The sequence below is a fragment of the Chinchilla lanigera genome, unplaced genomic scaffold (assembly GCF_000276665.1).
Source record: "Chinchilla lanigera isolate Chin_1 unplaced genomic scaffold, ChiLan1.0 scaffold00005, whole genome shotgun sequence".
Taxonomy (NCBI): Eukaryota; Metazoa; Chordata; class Mammalia; order Rodentia; family Chinchillidae; genus Chinchilla; species Chinchilla lanigera.
This window is the reverse complement of record NW_004955406.1, coordinates 37107617-37128700: the sequence shown is the minus strand read 5'-3', so window position 1 is coordinate 37128700 and position 21084 is coordinate 37107617. Positions and strand designations below refer to the sequence as shown.

Sequence of the window (21084 nt, the reverse complement as noted above, 5' to 3'; positions counted from 1 at the left end):
GCTCAGCGGCACAGCACCTGCCTGACAAGCATGAGGTCATGAGCTCGATTCTTGGTACCAGAAAAACAAAACAAAACAAAACAAACAAACAAAAGAATGTTCTGAAGGCTTTGGAAGAATTGGTAGAAAGGTCAAAGTTCAGTTGAAGAGTAAATTCACATTGTATTGTTCCAGAAGTCATTCGCTCATTCTGCAAGTGTTCCTTAGCCCCTCGAGTAGCTGGCAGTATAGGCAAGTCCCATGGCCTGGTTCAGCATGTTATTTTGAACTTGACCCAGGCACAGACAATGGGGCTAGAACAGCGGGGATGGAGAAAGGATGACTCTGAGGATTGCTGCAAAGTACGTATCGGTCAGGTTTACCAACTTTTTGGAAGAGAGAAAGAGAAGTCAAAGATAATCTCCAAGAATAGTACTTTTTTAAAGGGAGGAGAAAAAACAGAAATTATTACAAGATCACTGTCACTATCATTCCACAGCCCTGGGGACGCTGAGCTGAGCTGAGCTGGGCAATACAGTATCAAACAGGCAATGCTAATTCAGGACTATCGGCCCTGGTTGCACACTGGAGTCATGGGGAGAGCCATTAGAAATGCTGTTTCCTAACTCCACGTCACTCCCAAGACTGAGTTGGAGCCCAAGCATTGATGTTATTTATTGTTATTTATAAGTCTCTCAGAGAACCCAGTATGAAGACAAGGTCATTAATAATAGGGTAAACTTGGGAGCAGAAAGTCCAATTAATTATTGAACATCTTTGTGATGAAACATTCTAGCCCTATTAAAATTTATGTTAACAAAGAACACGTACTGGCACAGGAGGAGGCTTGGAGAGAGCAAGACCTAGAATATTGGTAGAGAAGGCGCTCAGCCATCTCACTCACACACACACACACACACACACACCTCTATATAAGCTCTAGGTTTTGTGATAACTAATGATTTATAATTTTTACATACTTTTCTATATTTTCTAAATTTTCTACAAAGGTGCCTGAATGATTTCTGCCAGGTGACTAAATCATATTGAGTCCATTTTGGTTGGGTACTGAGCCGAGGTTAATTTAAAAAGGCTGATCAAGGCTGAGTGGGTGAAGGAAAAAGCTGTGTTTTCCCATCAAGTCAGGGCTGGAATAACCTTGAGATTCCAGGAGGGATCAAAGCCTATGACTCAAGGAACTGTTACAAAATATTAACCATGTCCCCCAGCCTTTCTGTGAGGCAGTGGCAGTAACCAGGCTCCCCCTCTCCCTGGTGGCCATCGCTAAGGGAGTCCACTGGATGTGGCTACTTTCCCTGGGGACCATCCTCCCTCCCCTGCCCGCTGTTCCCCCACACCAGTCACCTCCATCAGGAACACCAAGGCTGTGAAGTGATTGGCACAGTTGCGGTCCTGGAGCATCCTCATGAGGAGGCTGAAGATGGGGCGGTTGTGCCAGCAGTTCTTTGTGACCAGGGACCTACCAATGAGAACACAGTCCTAAGGATAGGCCTAGGCCACAGAAGAGGACCAGGAGCATAGAGGGTCCCCAGCCAGGGGTCCAGGCACAGCTTACCTGGCCAGCAGAGTGACTCCATCGTAGTGTCTTTCAGGATTGACAAGCAGTTCCCAGCCCCCAAGCTTCTCAATCTCAGACTCAAAGTTCCCATACCCAGATCTGTGCATCAAAGTCTTCAGGGCCTCCACGGTAGAACTGGGGAGGTGGCAGGAGGTAGGTGGGAAGGCATACCCCTCCACACCACCCTTCTCCTTCTCTCCAGCCACTCACCAGACTCCCAACCTCCCAGGGAACTATGACCTGCTGGTGGTGGGACAGCCCTTAGAGACCCAGCATAACATTTGGCAAATGAGACAACCAAGGCCAAGAGGAATGTGGTGTCTCTAAGGTGACACTGGAAACCTGCAGAGGGGTAGGGAATGCACCCCGTGTCTATGACCCTGGATGTCTTGCTTTGATTTCACTTTAATACAGAACATGCATCAGCCTTGCAAGCCACATTTAAAGAAAGAGACTTTTCTAAAAAGCCCAGGAAGATTACTTGAGATGATGCATGAGTGACATACTCAATGCTCCTCAAGAGGGCGTGAAAAGGATGTTGAGGTCAGCAGTCTGGCACCAAGTTGAGCAAAGGTGCAAAGCTGCTGGGCCCAGGACACAGTCACTGGCACAGTGGCCCACAGTGCAAAGTACCTGACAGGGTCCACCCATTCTGTTACATGCCGCTGATCCTGCATCATTTCAGCATTCCCTTCCACCATGAGAAAGGAGGTCTGGAGGAGCAGCGCGATAAACAGAGAGGAGAAAAAGGTCTGCACCTCCATCTGCTGACTTGACTCCAGCAGAAGCTCATGGATGGCCCTCGTGGCCTAAGGGTGAGACAGTGTACCCGTCATCATATTTGTCACCATTCATGGGCCCTGTCCTCACAAAGTCCCTTCCTACCGCCAATTACATGACAGACTTGCCTGGTGAGACCCACTCTGCTCACAGCAAGGAAAAACTAAATTCATGTGAGCCAGGAAAATAAAGTGCTGTTTCTAGAATAGTGTTGTGTTAAATACTCCTACAGTCATGGTGGTAGCTTCTGTCTCTCACCTTCCACGAGAGTGCTGTGTGTCTGACCTCAACTCACCCCGGGAGGACTAGAATTCATCCTCTCTTCCCCAGCATCTGGAAAATGCTCCCTCCAACCCCATCCCAAGACTTTGCCATTAGAATGTTCAACAAAACACTGGTGCCCAAAAGGAAAAGGCCCCAGAACACAGAGCCTGGCATAGAGCCCAGCTAATGCCCTGCCCAGCCCCTGTGCCCCTTCTCCGCCCGCCCCTCCATACAATCAGCGGAGAGATCTCTGTTCTCTGGCTGGGCTCCCGGTCCTGAGGTGCCTGCTGTGGGACCAGTTTCTGCAGCAGATGCTTCATGATGACTTCACAGCCTTTCGGGAAGGATGCCAGGATCTCCCAGGGTTTGCACGCCCCTCTGCAGAGGCAGAAGCCAGCAACACAGTTACCCCACCGTTACCCCATACTCTCCATAATGCTTCCAAGGGAAGGGCTCCGGGCTCCTTTGCCAGCCCTCCAGTTCCTCTGATTTCTTCCTTCTTCCTCTCCTCTCCTTTTCTTTCCCCTCTCTTTTCTCCTTTCATCATTACATCACCTCCAGATCGCCCTGTTCTCTGTCATCGTGCACACAGGTACATATGAAAATGTTTACTTTGCCTGGGAGTTTGATTTAAGAAAATATCTGAGACCAAGGCTTGTTGGTCACACTTTTTCCTATGACCCTGTCCAAGCTCTCTTCATCCATGCAGCCCTGGAATATCACCTCGCTCTCCCAGACAAGCCCTTCAGTCTATAATGCCCCGCACCTGCGACCCCATCACTCTGCAGGCCTGGCCTGGTGGCTTCCCCTACAACATCCTTGCCCCACGTGTGCTCTTTCTCTTGGAATTCTACCAGTCTCTGTGTTTGCCTGGCGCAGCTCCCCACATGTAGACCTGACAAAATCACATGCAGAAGAAAAGTACATGTCTGTCTAATGGTGGCAAGAAATCATAGCCTTTTGAAGCAAGAGGAAAGCGAAAGCTGAAACTTTAAAAAATAACCCCACTGAATAAGACTCCAAGATGTTTTTTCTCTTTTCTCCCCACTTCGGCCAAACGGTGACCTCAGTGCTGAACTTTGCAGCAGCAGGATCGCTGAGTGAGACTGGGGCCTGGGCAGTGAGCTTGCGTGGAATCGGGTTCCTTCGGGTTTTTTTTTCTCTCCCACCCCTGTCCAGGGCAACTCTAGCTGTAGAGCTGGGTAGTGGAGGTAGTAGTGGCGGCAATTCTAACACAGGCACTTCACACAGAGACGTAGCCCCACAAGTGGGGGAGAGGGAGGAATCCCTATGACTTTTTATTTTTTATTTATATGTGTGTGTGTGTATGTGTGTGTGTGTGTGTGTGTGTGTGTGAGAGAGAGAGAGAGAGAGAGAGAGAGAGGGAGAGAGAGAGGGAGAGAGAGAGGGAGACGCTGGGGCTCAAATGCAGGGTCTTGCACATGCTGGGCAAAGGTTCTAGTACTCACTGAGCCACACTTCAGCCCCTGTGTATCGCTTTTATTCTCCCTCTCTCCCTTTCTCTTATTTCTTCACCCGGAAGGTAGCTGTGCAACGGTATCAGTAAAGGCCAGTAGAATTCTAAGAGGAAGTCTGACTTTCCAGGCAGAGGAGCTGGAAAGGGATCCCTGGGATTAGAAATTGAGGGGAGTCTTAGGAGAATGCAAGAGAAAGTGAACCCTCAATTCTATGTGTGGGACAACATAATTCTTGCAATCACCCCTGGGTTGTATGCTCAGAGGATGAGGTTCAAATAACACCGAGACCGTGGAATGGCATGGGGTGAAAGAACAGAACCATCAACCCAGAATTCTACAGTCTGTGAAAATACTCCTCAGAAATGAAGGTAAAGTATGAAATATTCTTATATAAGAGAAAACAAAAGAATTTGTCACCCAAGAGAAATTTTATAAAACTTATACAAGAGAAATTTTAATAAAACCTTTCAAGCTGTAGAGGGAAAGTTGGAATTTCCATAATAAAGAATGATGGGAATGGTAAATATATTTTTAAAAGCCTATTTTCCTCCTCTTAAGTTTAAAAATATATAACTATTGAAAGCAAAAATTATAACATTTTTGATGGGCTTTCTTCAATATGTGTAGGTGCAGCTGACAATTACAGCCTAAGTAGGGAGGGCAAAGAAAGTTGTATGTTGAAACTTCCTCTTCTTAAAATTGTAAAATATTAAATATGAATAGACTGTCAAAGTTAGGTATGTAAATCCCTTAGTAACTCACCCAAAATATACCAAGAGGGAAAATTTAGTGAATAATTTAAAATCAAATACCTAAAGCAATTCAAACAGTTTTAAAAATGTAAGAAAAGGGGCCCGGGATATAGCTCAGTGGCATAAGCGCCTGCCTGGCAATTGTAAGGGCCTGAGTTCGATGCCTGGCAATTGTAAGGGCCTGAGTTCGATTCCTGGTTCCAAAAAAAAAAAAAAAAAGGGCTGGGGATGGACCTCTACAAATAATCCCCAGTACTACAAAAAAAAAAAAAAAAATCCAGAAACAAAACCCCCAGAAATTTGTTTGGGGCTGGGGATTTAGTTCAGCGGCACAGTGCCTGCCTGGCAAGCGCAAGGTCATGAGTTTGATTCCAGGTACCAGGGGAGGGGGAAAAAAAACAACTAAAAAAAAAACAAAACAAAAAAAAAAGAAGAAACTTTAAAAAAAATGTAAGAAAAGGGAACACAGGAACAAAAAAATAGAGGAATAAACAAAACAAATAATAAAACAGCAGACAAAACCCCAAGTACGTCGTTAGTTACATTAATATTTTTGTGTGACTTTTTGAGACAACATCTTGCTATGTAGTTCAGGCTGGCCTTGAGCTCACTTTGTAGCCCAGGCTGGTCTCGAACTTGCAACAATCCTCCTGCCTCAGCCTCCTGAGTGCTGGGATTATAGACGTGCGCCACCATGCCCAACTTGGTTACATTACTTTTAAATGCTCTAAATGTGCCAGCTAAAAGGCAGAGATTTTCAAATTTCATGAAGACATAAGACTCAACTATACACTATATGCAAGAAACCCATTTTAAATATAATAATACAAAATAGTTAAAATAAAAGAATGGAAAAGATATGCTATATAAATGCAAATCAAAAGAAAACAAAAGTGAAAAAAATCTACAAAGATATAGTCTTAACAAAACTATCAACTATCTGAATTTATAAAGTATGCCACACAGTAGCAGAACACAGATTCTTTTCAGATGCATATGTAATATTAGCCATGATATGCCACATTCTAAACTTTAAAACAAGCCTTAACAAAGTTTAAAGAAAGAAAATCATACAAAGTATACTATGTGGCCGTTAAAGATTTAAAGTAGAAATCAGTAACAAAAACATATCTGGGAAATCCAAAATATTTGAGAATTCAACGCTTTTAAATAATTCAGAGGTCAGAGAAAAAGCATCAAGGAAAATTAGAAAATACTTTTTAACTGAATGAAAATGAAAGTCCAACATATCAAAATGTGTTGAATGCAGTTAAAGCTATGCCTAGAGGGAAATTCATAGCATTAAAATGCTTATTTAAAAAAAAAGTTCTTGGGGGCTGGGGATTTAGCTCAGCGGCAAAGCGCCTGCCTGGCAAGCACAAGGTCGTGAGTTTGGTTCCCGGTACCGGAGAAAAACAAACAAAAAAAAAAAGTTCTTAAATCAGTAATTTCCATCTTAAGCTTCAAAAAGATGAACGAATTAATAGGTATTCTGAATTTACCCTATGATTCAGTCTATGGTTAAACAACTTTCAAATAAATAAAATTCTACATCCAGATGGTTTCATTAGTGAATTCTACTAAACATTTGGAGAAAATTAATACTAATTTTACACAAACTCATCCAAAATATAGAGGACAAGGAATATTCCAAAAGAATCTTGAGTTTAGCATTACCATGATACCAAAACTAGAAAAAGATAGTACAAGAAAAAAAAGAAAGAATAAAAAAAACTATAGCCCAAAGTCTCCAATGAAAAAGTCTCAATAAAATAATATATTGAACCTAGAAATAGCTATAAAAGATACTATATCACAGCCAAATGTAATTTACCCCAGGAATGCAATTAACCATATCAACAGGATGAAAAAGCAAAGCTACATAGTAGTTTTCAATAGATGTGAATCTTTTAAAAAATTGACTAAATTTAACCCCTCTTCATGATAAACACTTAAGAAACAAGAAATAGAGGAGAACTTTTTAAAGTTGACAAAGGGTATTAAAAAGGTACAAAACCTACTTAATAGTGAAAGATGGTAGGATTTATTCTAAAATTGGGAATAAAGCAAAAATGTCTACTCTCACCATTCTACACCAACAGAGAGAGAGTGTGTGGCACTGATGAAGGAACTGTCAATTGTACTGACATATAGATCAATGATACGGAAGAGAAGCTCGTAAATAGACCTACACAAATATGGTCAAGTGATTTTTGATAAAGGGGCTAAGGCAATTTAATGAAGAAAAGTTAGTCACATCAGCAAATGGTGGGAAAATAAAAGATAAACTGGACTTCATCAAAAAAATTTTTGCATTTTTATGAGAATTAGACATTCTACAAAAGGAGAGAAACATTTGAAAATCATATATCCAACAAAAGGCTTTTATCTGTAGTACAAAATTGCCTCTCAAAACTCACCAACAAGGGAAAAACTTCATTTAAAAGTTTTAATAAAAACTTCAGGTAAAAGATTTAAATACATGACCAATGAAGATATATGAATGGTAAATAAAGACATGAAATAGTGCTCGCTTTGGCAGCACATATACTAAAGACATGAAATAATGCACAAAATAGTTGCAATTAACTAAGGAAAATGCAAATTAAAACTGCAATAAAAGACTACTACACACTTGTTAGGGTAGCTAACTTTCTAAAATGACAGTATTAAGTGTTGGCAAAGACGGAAGCAAATGTAAATCTCATTATGTTACTCGTGGAAATGCAGAATGCTGTAGCTATTGTAAAAAATATGTTTAGCTGTTTCTTTTAAAGTTAATTATGTGCCTCCCATATTTTCCACTTGCAATCCAATTTTTAGGAATTTAGCCAAGAGGGAAACTTATGTTTATACAAAAACCTACACTCAAATATTTATAGCAACATTATTCATATTTACCAAAGCTTGGAAGCAACCCACATGGTGAATAGATAAATGATACATCCATACAATGGGCTACAAATTCACAATAAAAGGAATGACAGACTAATACATACAACCACATAAATGAACCCCACATACATTATACTAAATAAATGAAGCAGATTTAAAAGTCTACATACTACCTGATTCTAGTTATATGGTGTTCTTGAAAAGGTGAAACTACAGGGATTGAGAACAGATCAGTGGTTGCCAGGGGCTGGGGGTGGGGAAGATTCCAGAAAGGTAGTACAGAGAATTCTGGGCAGCTGTATCTTGGTTGTAGTGGTGATAATTAGGACTATGCAACTGAGGAACTTTGTATAATTATATATCAATTGAGCGAATTTAGCTGGATAATAATTATTTTTTAATTTAAAAAAGAAAATTATAGTGTAGTACATCTGTAAATATGATGTCAGGTAGCCATTAAAATTAAGCTCACAAAAGGATTTTAACTTGGGAAATGCTATAATAAAATATTGAATGAAAAAATATACAAATTGACAGATAACAGTACAAGCTTGGTTTTTGTTTTTTTTTTTTTGAGACAGGGTTTCACTATGTAGTTTAGGCCAGTCTTGAACTCACTGTGTAGCCTGGGTTGGCCTCATACTCATGGCGATCTTCCTGCCTCAGCCTCCCAAGTGTTCGGATTACAAGTGTGCCCCAATGCACACAGCCAAAATTGACTTTTTTAAACACCACTTTAAAAAATGCTACTGAGTAGGAGGTTGGGGATTTAGCTCACCAGCACAGCACCTGCCTGGCAAGCGCAAGGTCATGAGTTTGCTTCCTGGTACCGGAAAACAAACAAACAAACAAAAAAATGCTACTGGGGATGCAGCTCAGAAGCAGAGCACTTGCCTAACATAAATGAGACCCTGGGTTCCATTTCCAGAATTTCAAAAAAACGAAAGAAAGAACAAGTGGACAAATTATAAATTATGTCTAAGTGATAGCATAAGGGGCTTCGGTGAAATCTGATTTTTTTTTTTTTTTGCTTTTTCTAAATTTTTTATGCTTCCCAAATTTTCTGCAATAAATTATATGACTCTTAGAATTAGTACAAGAAAGTATTAAAAACTGAATGCATTTTGAGAAAAACCAGAGCTTGGGAACTTGAAGGTCTATAACTGGTAAAGCCACTTACTTGTGTGACTGGTCCTCTATCTCAAACAGTGTCAGGATCACTTCATCAGTGTAGGACTGGGACAGAACCTGAAGGATCTTCTTTATGGTGTTCTGCGCAGCAGTCTCAGTGATGCTGTTCATGTGGAAGTAAATGTACTGGATGATTTCTGGCACCTGAAAAGAGGCAGGAGGAGGCTCTTTCTGCAAGTGCAGCACTAGCTCCGTTGGAGTCACACAGCCAGGCCCCTGTGTCAGGTGTGGGGCTGCACACAATGTGTATAACGCTGTCTGGATTGGAATTTCTTAAGCTCAAGCTGATAGGAAATAAAAAAGAATAAGACAAAAAAAGAACAAACAGGAAGAATTTGTAAGTAGACTTTGAAATATTAAGTTTCCCAAAAGGCTACCTTCTCAATTTCTGGAATAGAGTACTTCAGGATCATCTCCAACACTTTGGTGGCTGCGTAGATGTCATCCCTCCTGTTGCTGGTCAGGCTCTCCATGGTCACCATGATCACATCAGCCCTCTCCACAGGGGTCAGGTATTTCTTGAAGAACTGAGGAAGAATTCAAGAGCTGTCTCTGCAATGCCATCATCTCACCCAGGACTGCCCCAAAGCCTCTGGCCTCTAGGGACACCAGGCAGTCAGGATCCATGGAGTTCCTGGCCAGCATCTGGCTGTTTTGTGGGGTGAGGCCAAGCTCCAGATTGCCACCAGCTCTGAAGTCCCCAAGAAGAAACTATGATCCAGATAGTGTGGTGAAGAAGGGTAGGCCAAAGACATTTCTCTTTTGAACTTAGAATGCAGTTCGGAAGTCCCTTGGAAATGAGTTCTAATGTCTAGTGGGTCCAGCATTCCAAAACAAGAACTTGCGCTGGTAAAGCAGATCTGCCTCATGTCCTGAGATCTGCACACCCAGGGAAACTCACTCATTCAAACAAGGTTGATGCTAGCTCTGTGCCTGGTTCTACTCTGGGAACTGGGGACAACTGAGGACAAGACCTCCATGTCTTTCTCTCAGTCATGACAATGAAGAGGCAGTAAGGAAGCAGGGGGCAGGCACAGAGGCTAGACTGCACAGAGTAGAGAAGGCTTCCTGGGGTCCATTCCCAGGGAAAAAGGGGGAAAGCATTCCAGGCAGCAGGAACAGAATGTGCATATGCCTGGACTGCAGAAGAGTTTGGTCTGATTGCTGCGCCCTACATGGGAGACCTGGGCCAAGCGGAAAAGGAGAACTGAGACACGGTGAGACAGGGTAGCTAAAGCAGAAGCCAGATCATGAGAGGCCTATGGGCTAAGTGAGAAAGTCTGGGTTGCAGAATAAAGACAATGGGAAGCCAGTGCTTCAGCTGAGGGGGATGACATGACGAGGTTTGCATGTTAGAAGCAGTTTTCCAACTGTAACATAGAGAATGGTGTGAATGGGGGACGGCTGGAAATGGGACAATCAGAGGCCACTGCAATGAGATGAGCAAGAGATGATGATGGATTGAGTCAAAACTGCTGCGGCAGTGAGGGAGCAGCAGGGACAGACTTGAGAGCTGTTCAGGAGGCAGAATGGACAGACATAGCTTTGCTGGGTGTGCAAAGTGAGGGAGTGGAAAGGGCAGAGGCTGCCTCCTGGAATTCTGGCAGGAGTGATTTGACTGAGCCTGGGGCCACCATCCCTAAGACAACTAGCACACCTTGCTGAATGGGTAATATCAGACCCAGGCCACAAATAAAGACACATGGAGGGGGGGAATAGGGTTGACTATACTTTAAAAACCCTCTCTGTGGCCTCAAACTTTGGTCAACTCGAGCACAGGTGGGGGAATGGGCTTTACCCCTCCAGCCTACTGTTTATGTGAGCTCAACTCTGAGGACACTCTTGCCTGGCCCTCTACAATCTCTCCCTAGCCTTTTTTCTTTTGTCTCTCTCCCTCCCCTGCCACCTACCCTCCCTACCCCAGGCATCCCGTGCACAGCACAGAGCGAGGGTTACCAATGTGACATTCTGCATGCTGGCAAACCATTCCCCGCGGAAACGTTTCTGCAGGTTCTTCAGGATGGTCACTGTCTTCTGTCTCACACCTCCAATCCAAAAACAGCAGTTAAAGGGGCTGGGCCTTAACAGGGGAAAAGGAAAACACACTCCCTTCTTTCCCCCTCCAAAACTCAGAGAGATCAACAGAGTTAAATGGGTGGAAAAATGTTTACCCAACAGAATGGGGCGTGCTCCTTAGTGCAAGGCCAGTGGGTAGCAGGAGAATGTGGCTAGGGCCTCAGTCTGGTCACTGTCAGCCACTGCTCCTGCATGTGCCCGGATGTGGACCGCTCCCACCCCTGCGTGTGAGCACAGTGCACACCCATCGGATCACAAAAAGGCAGCATCTCTGAAGCTGCCTTTGGATACTGCAAATTCCCTGGCACCAATGTATATGTTGCTGTTTATATCTTTGGTTTTCCTGGGGCAAAAAAGGGCTAGATCAAAGATTCTCAAATCTTTTCCCTGAGAAAGGATGCTCATTTTCAGTAGGGATGGACAGCTGGGAAATCCTGAGGACCCAAGTTGATTCCATAGGTGCTGCAAGCTTAGCTCCCCTCCTTCCCCTAGAAGAATTCCTTTAAAAATGACATTGTCTCAGTGGTGGGGTTGAAACTCATCCAGATAAAGTTCCCAGATCTGCTTGTCATTGTTCAACTGGGCCACTGGGTCTTGCGGTATCCTGGCATATTGACTCTGGTGCCCCTCCCAGGAGGAAACTGTCCCCTAGTGCCTAGGCACCCAGCACACTGTGCTTGCTCGCTCTCATTATACAGTGGGTCCCCGAAGCCGCAGTCAGATGAGTATTGGATCCCTTACTTCTCTGAAGCACAAGGATTTTGGACAAGTAATGCAAAGCCTCTGACGCCCCCAGGCTGATCTCATGGTTGGAGTTCATGCAGAAGAGGCCCAGGATGCCCATCAGCTTCCCATTCATGGAGAACACCTCCATGTGCTGCCAAGAAGGGGATACCGGTTAACTCTCGCCATCCTGGAAGGTGCTTGGCCCTCCAGGACTGTGATAAGCCTATGGGGAATTGTAAGATAAGGCCCGACCTCTGCTCCCCTCCCATATCATGAAGACATTTGCCTATGTGTGTCCCCTCCCCTGCCCAGGTCCACATTCTGTCCTGGTCAAAAGGAAGCCTCCTAATCAGCACCCAGGGGAAGAGGGCAACCAGACCCCTAAAGCACATTAGTGACGGGCAGCTGGGGCCCCAGCCTAGCTACCCAGGCTGAGGAACCCTAGCAAGCTGAATGTGTCTGGCTAATTGGAGCTCACAAGGTCAGGGCAAAACACACAGACAAGTCAAGCTTCTTGTCTCACAGGAACAGAAAAGATCTGTATGCAAAAAAAGAGGAGGCACCCTCACTACCCACCCTCTAGTTGCCACCTACAGAGCTCCAGGCTCGATCAGGTGCCCCTCGATCAGTTGCCCCTCGAGCAGAGAAGCGGGGCCCACTGGGTCAGCACTCACCAACAGTGTGGAGAAATTGCAAATAAACCGCAGCAACCGGGAAATGGTGCCCAAGGCCCGAGTCTGCTCGTGCACTTTGTCTGACTGCGTTAACCAAGGCAAGATGATCTGTACAGGCAGCAAAGAGAAGGGCAACACTTACTTAGCTGGAACTGCTGTCCCTGCCTTCCGTGTCCGGATTCTACATCCCTGACTGCCAGAAAGACAAGTGGGACGGAACTGTGGCAGGCATCAGAGCGCATAGACCCAGGAACTTGGCAAAGCTGTGCTGTGTGAGAGTCTCTGGCCCCTAGTACAGTACCTTCAGAGTCTCTTGCTGCAGCAGTGTTTAAAGATGGTAAAATTACAAAGCAGAAAACAAGGACGGGTGGAAAGAGATGGAGAGATGAGGATCTTTTGGCAGCATAGCTGTACAAACCCCTACCTGTTAGGTCAAGGGAGGGGGTGAAGTGGTCTCTGAAAGATGAGATTCAGAGTCATCAGTTTCTAGAGATGAATAATAATAGCTGGGGGAGGTGATATACATCAGTAATTTTACCTGCTTGGGAGGCTGAGGCAGGAGGACTGCAAATTTGAGGCTAGCCTGGACAACTTAGTGAGCCCCAACTCAAAATAAGATAAAAAGGGCTAGGAATGCAGCTCAGTAGTAGAGCCCTTGCCTAGCATGCAGGAGGAGACTTTGGGTTCAGTCTTCAGTACCACCAAAAAAAAGTCATGGGGGATTTGGAGATGGTAGACCCATGCTATAGCTGATGTGTTTATGGTTATATGACTGATGTATTTGTCAAAGCCTGCTGAACTACACACTAAAAGTGAATGACACTGTATGTAAATTATACCATAATTTTTTAAATGAAAAAAGGAAGGTCCTTAGGAAAACTACAGAATCCTCAAATATTTTTTTCCAAAACAATCCTCTTTCTGATCCAGCTGTGTGCAGTCAAGTGTGAAATAAGTGACATCACATCATCATGTAATTTTGTAGGAAAAGTTATGCCTAAAATATGATTTTAGACATAATTTTTTGTCTAAAAAATTGATTTTTTTGGTTTAAAAATTACCAGCAGTAAGATGGGAGAGAGGAAGGACAGAGTCCCAAGGAGCACAGCTTCAGGGGCAAGTTTATCAAAACCCAACTTACTACCTAAAGAACCTCAGAGGACCTCCTCTCTCCCATGGACACCGGCATCCAGGAGCTACCCAGTCACCCCTCCTGGTCCTCCTAATGCTCATGCACAAGATGGCAAAGAGGTGGCCTAGAGAATTAGCAACCATTCAGAAAAAATCAAAGAGGACATCCACAACCTTGCCAACACCAAAGAAACAGCTAAGCGATGAAGCAGAAGACGAAGGACGTTAGAGTGTTTACTATTATTCTCTGAGAAACCACCAACTGCAAAAGGAAAATGTCAGCAAATATCTGCAGCCAGTTTCGAGCCCAGGAATGCCTGCTCAGAACACAGGAGCACGTCCTCCCCCATTTCAGCTACCAACAGCTTTCTATTTTTTCCTGGTTTTTACTGTTTTGGTAAAATGAACTGAAAGAAAAATGTTAATACTATGTAGGGAGACATGGAACCAAAGAAATTTAAAATTATTATATAGCAAATGCTCTTCCCTCTTTTTTGCTCATTTTAGATGGTGCTGCTAAACTTCCAAGTATCATGATTTTTTAAAAAGTTTATCCATTTATTTTTAGGAGAGGGGAGGGTAACATTTTTGCTTTCTTATGGGACTTTTTTGGAAATGTACAGTAAGAAATTCCTCAAAAATAAATTTTTACCCTTCAAAAAAAGAACTACCTCAAAGTCACAAATATAATCCAAATTTAGTTGCATATGAAAGTAACTTATTTTATCATTTTAATTTCACTTGCCACAGTAAATTGATTTCCTCCATTATTTTGTGCGAAACGTTGGAAACTCTGTCAAGCAGAGTTTCTGCAGGGCACCATTCATCTTTGGAGAGCAAGAACCCCGAAAGTGAATTCCTTGAGGGCTCCACCCTGACCAGGGCCAGAGCTCATAGCTCCATCTCCTGAGAGCCTCAGGATGAGCAGAGCATTTGTCACCACAGTAGGGCTGCCTAGGAAGCACAAACCCTGCTCTCAACAAGCAGAGATGACACATCCCAAAGAACTACGTCACACATCCAAATGTGGATCAGTTTCCCCTCTGGATACAGCCCTGGTCAAGGTCCCTACTTTTTTTTTTTTTTTGTATCAGGAATTGAACTCAGGACCTCACGTTTGCCAGGCAGGAGCTGTGCTGCTGAGCTATATCCCTGGCCCAAGCTAGGTCTTTTACAAGATACCTGGCCACTCTTGCCTCTCATCTGTAGTCACTATTAAAGCTTTCTTTTGCTTAATTAAGTACCATCTTGTTCATGAAAGTTGGTTTTAGGGAATTCCTAAGTATTTCACCAACTCAAATTCATCCTAGGAGATGGCAATTTGTCATAACTAAGGATATTTGAGTGGATCTAAAGACAATTAATGAAGTGCTCTGTAGTGCTTGGAGTCTTCCAGGGGACTCCATCAAGGAAGATAAAAGTAGCCTGGATGAGTAAGCTTTGAGCCAGATCCCTAACTCTGCCCCAACATTTTAAAGACAGATCTCCCTAAGTCACTAGGCGGTCCAGACTGAGATCAAACAATTCTTCTGCCTCAGCCTCTCAAAGTATCGGGACTACAAGTGTGTTCCACACCCCCAGCTGCTGCAGTCTTTATGAGAGAGCAGCAACCAGAACTGTGTAGGAACCAGGGAAAGCACTGTGAAGAGACAGAAGTCTGATATGGATATAAATGTTATTACCATTAAAGCCCCAACAGTGCCCAAGCTCTAGACAGAAACAAGTCCTTACCCTGATGGCTGTGGTTCTCAAGCACTGTGCTTAGCAGGGCAGCTTGGAGGAGATGCAGGGATTTGTCCCAAGCAATGCTTATGCGTGCTGAGCTCTGAGAACCAACCCATGGTCTTGGCAACACAGGGACACCAGACCACTACCCCACTGCCCTCCTTTCCTACCAAACATATAGGTCTAGAAACAAGTTTCCCCAGCCACTTACTTCCAGGAATTTTTCCAGCGTGAGCATGTTGGGATCCATATTGTCCATCACAAGAGCTTGTAGCATGTCATCTAAGGCCTGGGTCGTCTGACAAGTGAGGAACAGGGCACATGTAAGAAGATGACTGCCACAGGGCTAGCTTGGCTCTCTGGGGACATCCCTACCTCCAACCCCTGTCCTTTTGTACCCTGTCACAGGCAGAAGGAAGAGGGAGCCAGCTGGGCTTTGCTACCCCAGGTACCTCCTCTGGGGCAGCTACACTCTGATCTTTCCTGGGGTGAATTTCTTGGCCTCATGAAAATCAACACCAAGCCCAACCCAAACTGTAGAACATATAGTGAAATGTAGGCACTGGGAAGTTCTCTCCAACAAAGAGTCCCGAAGGATTCTTACCATTAGATGTCCATTCTAATTAAGGGTACTTCTCGCATGCAGGGGATAGCACTGGAGATTGAACTCAGGACCTTGGGCATGCTACGCAAGCACTCTACCACTGAGTTACACATCCCAGCCCTGGATACTTCTATTTTTAAAACCAAAAACCCAACTGGGCATGGTGGTGCACGCCTGTAATTCCGGCACTCAGGAGGCTGAGGCAGGAGGATCACTGCAGAGTTTGAGACCAGCCTGAGCTACAAAGTGAGCTCAAGGCCAGCCTGAACTGTGTAGCGAGACCCTGTCACACACACAAAAAAGGTCCTTGGGAAGATTTGACAGTCTAGTGGTAGGTTATGAGTCTTCTTATTCTTTAGGACCTATGGTTCTCCTCCCAATACTGAGGTTGCCAAATGGGCCTCCGTGGGGCAGCATATGGGCAGTGTGGGGACACAGGTCCTTCCTTGGGGAGATAGGTGAAGATGTGGCAGCCCAGGATTGCTCAGAGCAGCATGAGGACCACGATGCCCAGAGATCCTGAAGGAAGAGTCAGAGGAGGAGGAAGGCCGAGGGCTAAGAGGACAGGAAGGGGCCCCAAAGACAAAGCCTCCCCCATGGACATTTCCAGCAAGAGGCAATGGTGGGGGTTACCTGGAGGTAGAGACTAGCATTATCCTTCCGGTCAAGGCTGGGCATGATAAGTGGCAGAGAGAACATGCTGGAGACGCCTGCGCTGACCAGGTCCAGTATCTCAGATAAGTAGAACGGTGGGTTCACCTGGCTGGGGGGAGGGGCAGGGGATGAAAAGGGCATTAGGGGGTCCACTGAGGGGCTGGGTAATGATTCTAGGACCCTCTAGAGTAGCCGACTCTGCTGCTCTCTCTGAAGTGCAAGAAACAGTGGGTCCCTTTCCAATGGCCCCTTGGCAAGGCAGGGGAGCCCTGGCTGTCTGGGCAGCTTCTCTCCCTTTCGTGGTGAAATTGGAGAGCAGCCCCACCACCCCAGGACACAGGCAGATGAAGTGGCAGTGATGGAGCTCTGCACTCACAGCCCCAGATGCAAGTCCCCAAGCCGTGTCCTTCTTCCCAACCCAAGTGTTCTCAGCATCAGAACCCCAGGGGTGATGCAAGGGTCACAAGAGGAAAGGAACCTTAGAGCCACGACACAGAGCATGGCCTGCTGACGCACGTTGTTATCCAGAGTCTCTGTGGATTCTTCCAGGATTAATGTCTAGAAGGGAAGAGGGAGAATTGAGACTTCCCTTCAGACACTCCAACCTGTGCGTCTTTCTGGGGCTGTCACCCTTATCCCTAAATGACCGATTCCCAGAAGAACTTGGGTCTTCCTTACCTCAATTTTCCTAGCCAGGGTGGCTTTGGGATAATAATCATTCATATTGCCATTTCCCTTGGCACGCACAGCACCACTCAGGATTTCCACAGCCTTGAGGAAATTCTGCTTCTCCATTGTGGACTAGAACAAAACAGAGAGCCCTGCCCAGCCCTTCCTTTACAACTGAGCAATACCCAAGACCTGCAGCCCACTCTGCCCCTCACACCCAGCCCGGACTCAGAGCATCTTAATAAAAAGGACTTCAGATGTAGCTCAGTGGAAGGGAACTTGCCTAACATGTGCAATTGATTTCCTCAGCATTGTGTGTCCCAGCTCCCTCAGTGGGTGCTCACCAATATCCTGGGCCCCTCTGTTGCCCCCTAAAGACAGCAGGAATAGGGGTGGATACCAAGACCTGTGTCCCAGCCACCCTCTCTTGTGGACTAGCCACCAAGATAGCCTCAGATTAAGAGGCAGCACCAGGCTGAATGCCAGGGGGCTTCCACACCAGGACTAGTTCTCCAATCCTAAAGGAGCATGAGCACTCATTTTTTTTTCCTCCTCAGTTCCTGAAAAGTTCCAGAGAATTTCCTTACCATGTGTTCTTGTTCTATAAACTCCAGAATTAACCAATAGGCTTCTCTTTCTGATTGGCGCAACTCTGGAAAGGGATGTCATAGGAAGGAGTTTAGCTGATTCTAGCAGATGGGCTGGGAAGGAAAAGCCATCCTCCCCCCACCTCCCACTAAGAAGGCTCAGACACTCCAGGGCTCTGGTGCAGGTGTCTGGGTTTCCAGGTCCAGCTTCTTTAGGTGTAGTACCACTCTAAAGTGTAGTACCACTACACTCTGTGAAGCCCAGAAGCCAAAGTGGAAGGCATTCAGGTGGGAACTTAAAGGATTTTCTGCACCAAACCAGATGTGGCCAGGGATGGAAGAACAACTGGGAAAAGAGAAAGCTTTATGCTGTTCCCTGTGGCTACTGACTTACGGTGTGGTTGCAGACTGGCTTTGGAGTTCCTGGTGGTGAATGGACCTGAAACTAAGTCATCCTTGGAGCCTCCCTGGTCAGCAGGGGAGTTGTGAGGGGTCGGGGGTGAGGGATGGTGGCAGCATAGCTCGCGTGGTGTCTCAAGCAGCAAGTGAAGACACACAGGGAAGCTAGGGAAAGAGCCTGTGCACCCCAGGTAGTCAAGAGGAGATAAAGCAAGAGAATGAAATGGTGGCAGTGCTGGGCCTTGGGGCACCCTAGGCAACAGCCCAGGTTCGGGCTGCTGCTGCCCTTTCATCCTGCTCTGCAGGCAGAGAGGTCCCAGCATAGGGCTTCATGCTGAAGTGCAAGGCTTAAAATGAAACCACTGCTCGGTTGCATCAAAGTTCAGCTCTTCTACTTCATTAGCCCCGTGACCCCCAGCAGATTAAACACTGTCTACTTTAGTCTCTGTGCCTGTGCAAGAGAAGCTGAGACTCTCTATTGTGAAGTTTAATGAAATGATCATGTAAGGGGTGATCCTGAGCAAATCAAATTCTCCCAATTGGTCTCCTGCAATAGTGATCCACAGGAGAAACACACGGTGGCGCAGAGCAGGGGAGGTGGTTAGTAGGAAGTGGGCAGATTCTGCACCTATTTGGAGATCAGTAGGAACAGCTGACAAGCTAGATGTGAATATAAGAGGCAGTAGTCAGGTATAGTGACACATGCCTGAAATCCCAGCTACTTAGGAGGCTGAGGTAGGAGGATCTCAAGTTTGAGGCCAGCCTGGGCAATTTATGAAGTCCCTGTCTCAAGATAAAATATAAAGGGCTTAAATGTAGCTCAGTGATAGAGCACTTGCCTAACATGCACAAGGCCCTGGGTTTAATTCCCAGTACTAGAAAGAAACATCTAGGTGCGGTGGCACACTCTGGAAGCTAAAGCAGGATAGCAAATTCAAGCCCAGCCTGGGCCACAGAGTGACTTAGTGAAGCCCTGTCTCAATGTTTAAAACAAAAAGGCTAGGGATACAGCCCAGTGCAATGGCCTTGTGACCAATCCCAAGTAGCAAAAAAAAGTCAAGACTTTTGGCCTGAAAAATCAGAATGGTTGGTTGACATTTGTTGACATGGGGTGTTCCCACTTACTGCCTGCAGCTGGTATAAAAGCAAGGGTTTGGTTTAGAGTGTGTTAACTTTGAGATGTCTCTTGGGCACCAAAAAGCTGGTATCAATAGGCAGTTGGATGTAAGAATCTGGAATTCAGGAACTGTGGATCTGGATGACAGATCCTACTGGGGGCTGTTGGCATATCAGTGGCATCTGCAGTTCTATCTGGAAAGCTTTTACCCAGAGTCTTGACAGTGTCTGGTTCCCAGCCCAGGTCAGGCCTCTCAGGCAGACATGGGCCAGCAGAGACTGCAGCTGCGATGGGGCAGCCCAAAGTGCACAGATCCATGCCTATTCCATGACCTCTTAAGCTAGGGCCATTTCCAAGCTGCTGCAGTGAGTTGGGGTCAGCCCTGTCCAGGGCCATTGCTCACCCTGTAAGTTTGGATTCCAAAAGTCATGGTAAGTTGACAGCTGAAAATGTACTGTGTTCGGTTTTTGCCTGTGAGAACGTGGATTCATCTGCACACGCGGAGCGGGAGCCCGGAGCTTGCAAGGAGAACAGCAGCTAGGCCTGGCGGGAGAGAGCTGAAAGCTTCTGCCTTCAAAGGTGAAACTGCAGGAGGCGGCCCTGGCCATTTACAAGAAAAGGAATTGGCTGAGCAGTTCCTATCTCTCTGTCTGCTTCCCATTGTCTCTATGGGAAAACACAGGACCCTCCAAAGGGCCCCCATTCATAGGAAATCTCAGACTCAGGCAGGCTCCATCCTTTTACCTCTGGGAGTCTTAAGCTGAAATCCTGTACGCTTCTTCCCAAAGGCTTCTGTCTCCACCCCCAATTCATAACCCCACTTCTGCCCTATGGCAGGGGAGCTAAAAGCCCTTGCATCTGCACCTCTGAGGCACAGCCCAGGAAAACCTGCTTGTGGACCATGAAGAGACTGCTGCCCAATCGGGTCCCCAAGTTGGCACATACAGAGGCTACTCTGCTCTCAGAGCCTTGCTGTGGGGCCCTCCCTTCCATCTCTCCCTCCTTTTAGCTATCCTATTGTTGAGAGATGGGTCCTCACACAGATCATCCCCTGGGAGCGTACTGATACTCTATCAGAATTTCCCTGGCCCTAACCCACAACTGTCTAAAATACAGTATCAAGGAGTGAGGGCTATAGTCAGTGGTACAATGCTTGCTTAGCATGTGTGAGGGCCCGGGTTCAACCCCGAACTACCCACAATCCATAGTTAAGTTAAGGACTGGGGATTTAGCTCACCGGCAAAGCGCCTGCCTGGCAAGCGCAAGGTCGTGAGTTCGGTTCCTGGTACCGGAGAAAAACCAAAAAAAACCAAACAAACAAACAAACAAAAAACATAGTTAAGTTGAAGATATCTAGGTCTGAGATCAGAGACCCTGGTGCTATCTTCCTTCCCAGCCCATCAACGCCCAGCATGGAGCGCCCCGAGGCCTAAAGAAGCCAGGCTCCTGAGGCCCACAGATTTGTGCTGTCCTCAGGGTCAAACACGCAGGGTAGGGCTGGGGTCGCTCCTGCAAGCGGTCATCCATCCAGATCCTTCATACCCGACCCCTTCTCAGGCTGTGGGCAAGAGATGGACAGGAACTCCTTTACCTCACATACCGGGCACCTCAGATCCAGGCCACAGGTTCGCTTCTTCTGGAACTGTGGCTCTAGGGGGCGCTGTGGCTCCTGGCTCTGAGCGCCCCCTACTGGGCAGCCAGAGAAATGCTCCCAGCTGAAGCTCCACCCCCACCCCAAACCCGGTGGTCCACTGGTTGAGGGAGGAGACCTGGAAGGGGCCTTGCGGGAGGGATCCCGCCTCAC

At 45.9% G+C, this 21084-nt stretch overlaps 1 protein-coding gene across 1 annotated transcript in view; it reads right to left on the bottom strand.

The window, feature by feature from the left end:
* The window catches only part of LOC102007969 (maestro heat-like repeat-containing protein family member 7), a 28241-nt gene extending 7200 nt beyond the window's left edge, over positions 1–21041 (bottom strand). Inside the window, exons 1-16 of the mRNA XM_013522084.1 lie at positions 20872–21041; positions 19684–19880; positions 17765–17829; positions 17187–17309; positions 16987–17066; positions 16488–16617; positions 15462–15548; positions 12395–12502; positions 11736–11871; positions 10875–10963; positions 9296–9445; positions 8908–9062; positions 2836–2980; positions 2192–2367; positions 1556–1693; positions 1345–1459 (exon numbers count right to left, since the gene is read on the bottom strand). Of these exons, the coding sequence (XP_013377538.1) occupies positions 1345–1459; positions 1556–1693; positions 2192–2367; positions 2836–2980; positions 8908–9062; positions 9296–9445; positions 10875–10963; positions 11736–11871; positions 12395–12502; positions 15462–15548; positions 16488–16617; positions 16987–17066; positions 17187–17309; positions 17765–17829; positions 19684–19771 (1785 nt within the window). The 5' untranslated portion in view covers positions 19772–19880; positions 20872–21041. The remainder of the gene's footprint in view (positions 1–1344; positions 1460–1555; positions 1694–2191; positions 2368–2835; positions 2981–8907; positions 9063–9295; positions 9446–10874; positions 10964–11735; positions 11872–12394; positions 12503–15461; positions 15549–16487; positions 16618–16986; positions 17067–17186; positions 17310–17764; positions 17830–19683; positions 19881–20871) is intronic.
* Between the last annotated feature and the right edge of the window lie 43 nt (positions 21042–21084).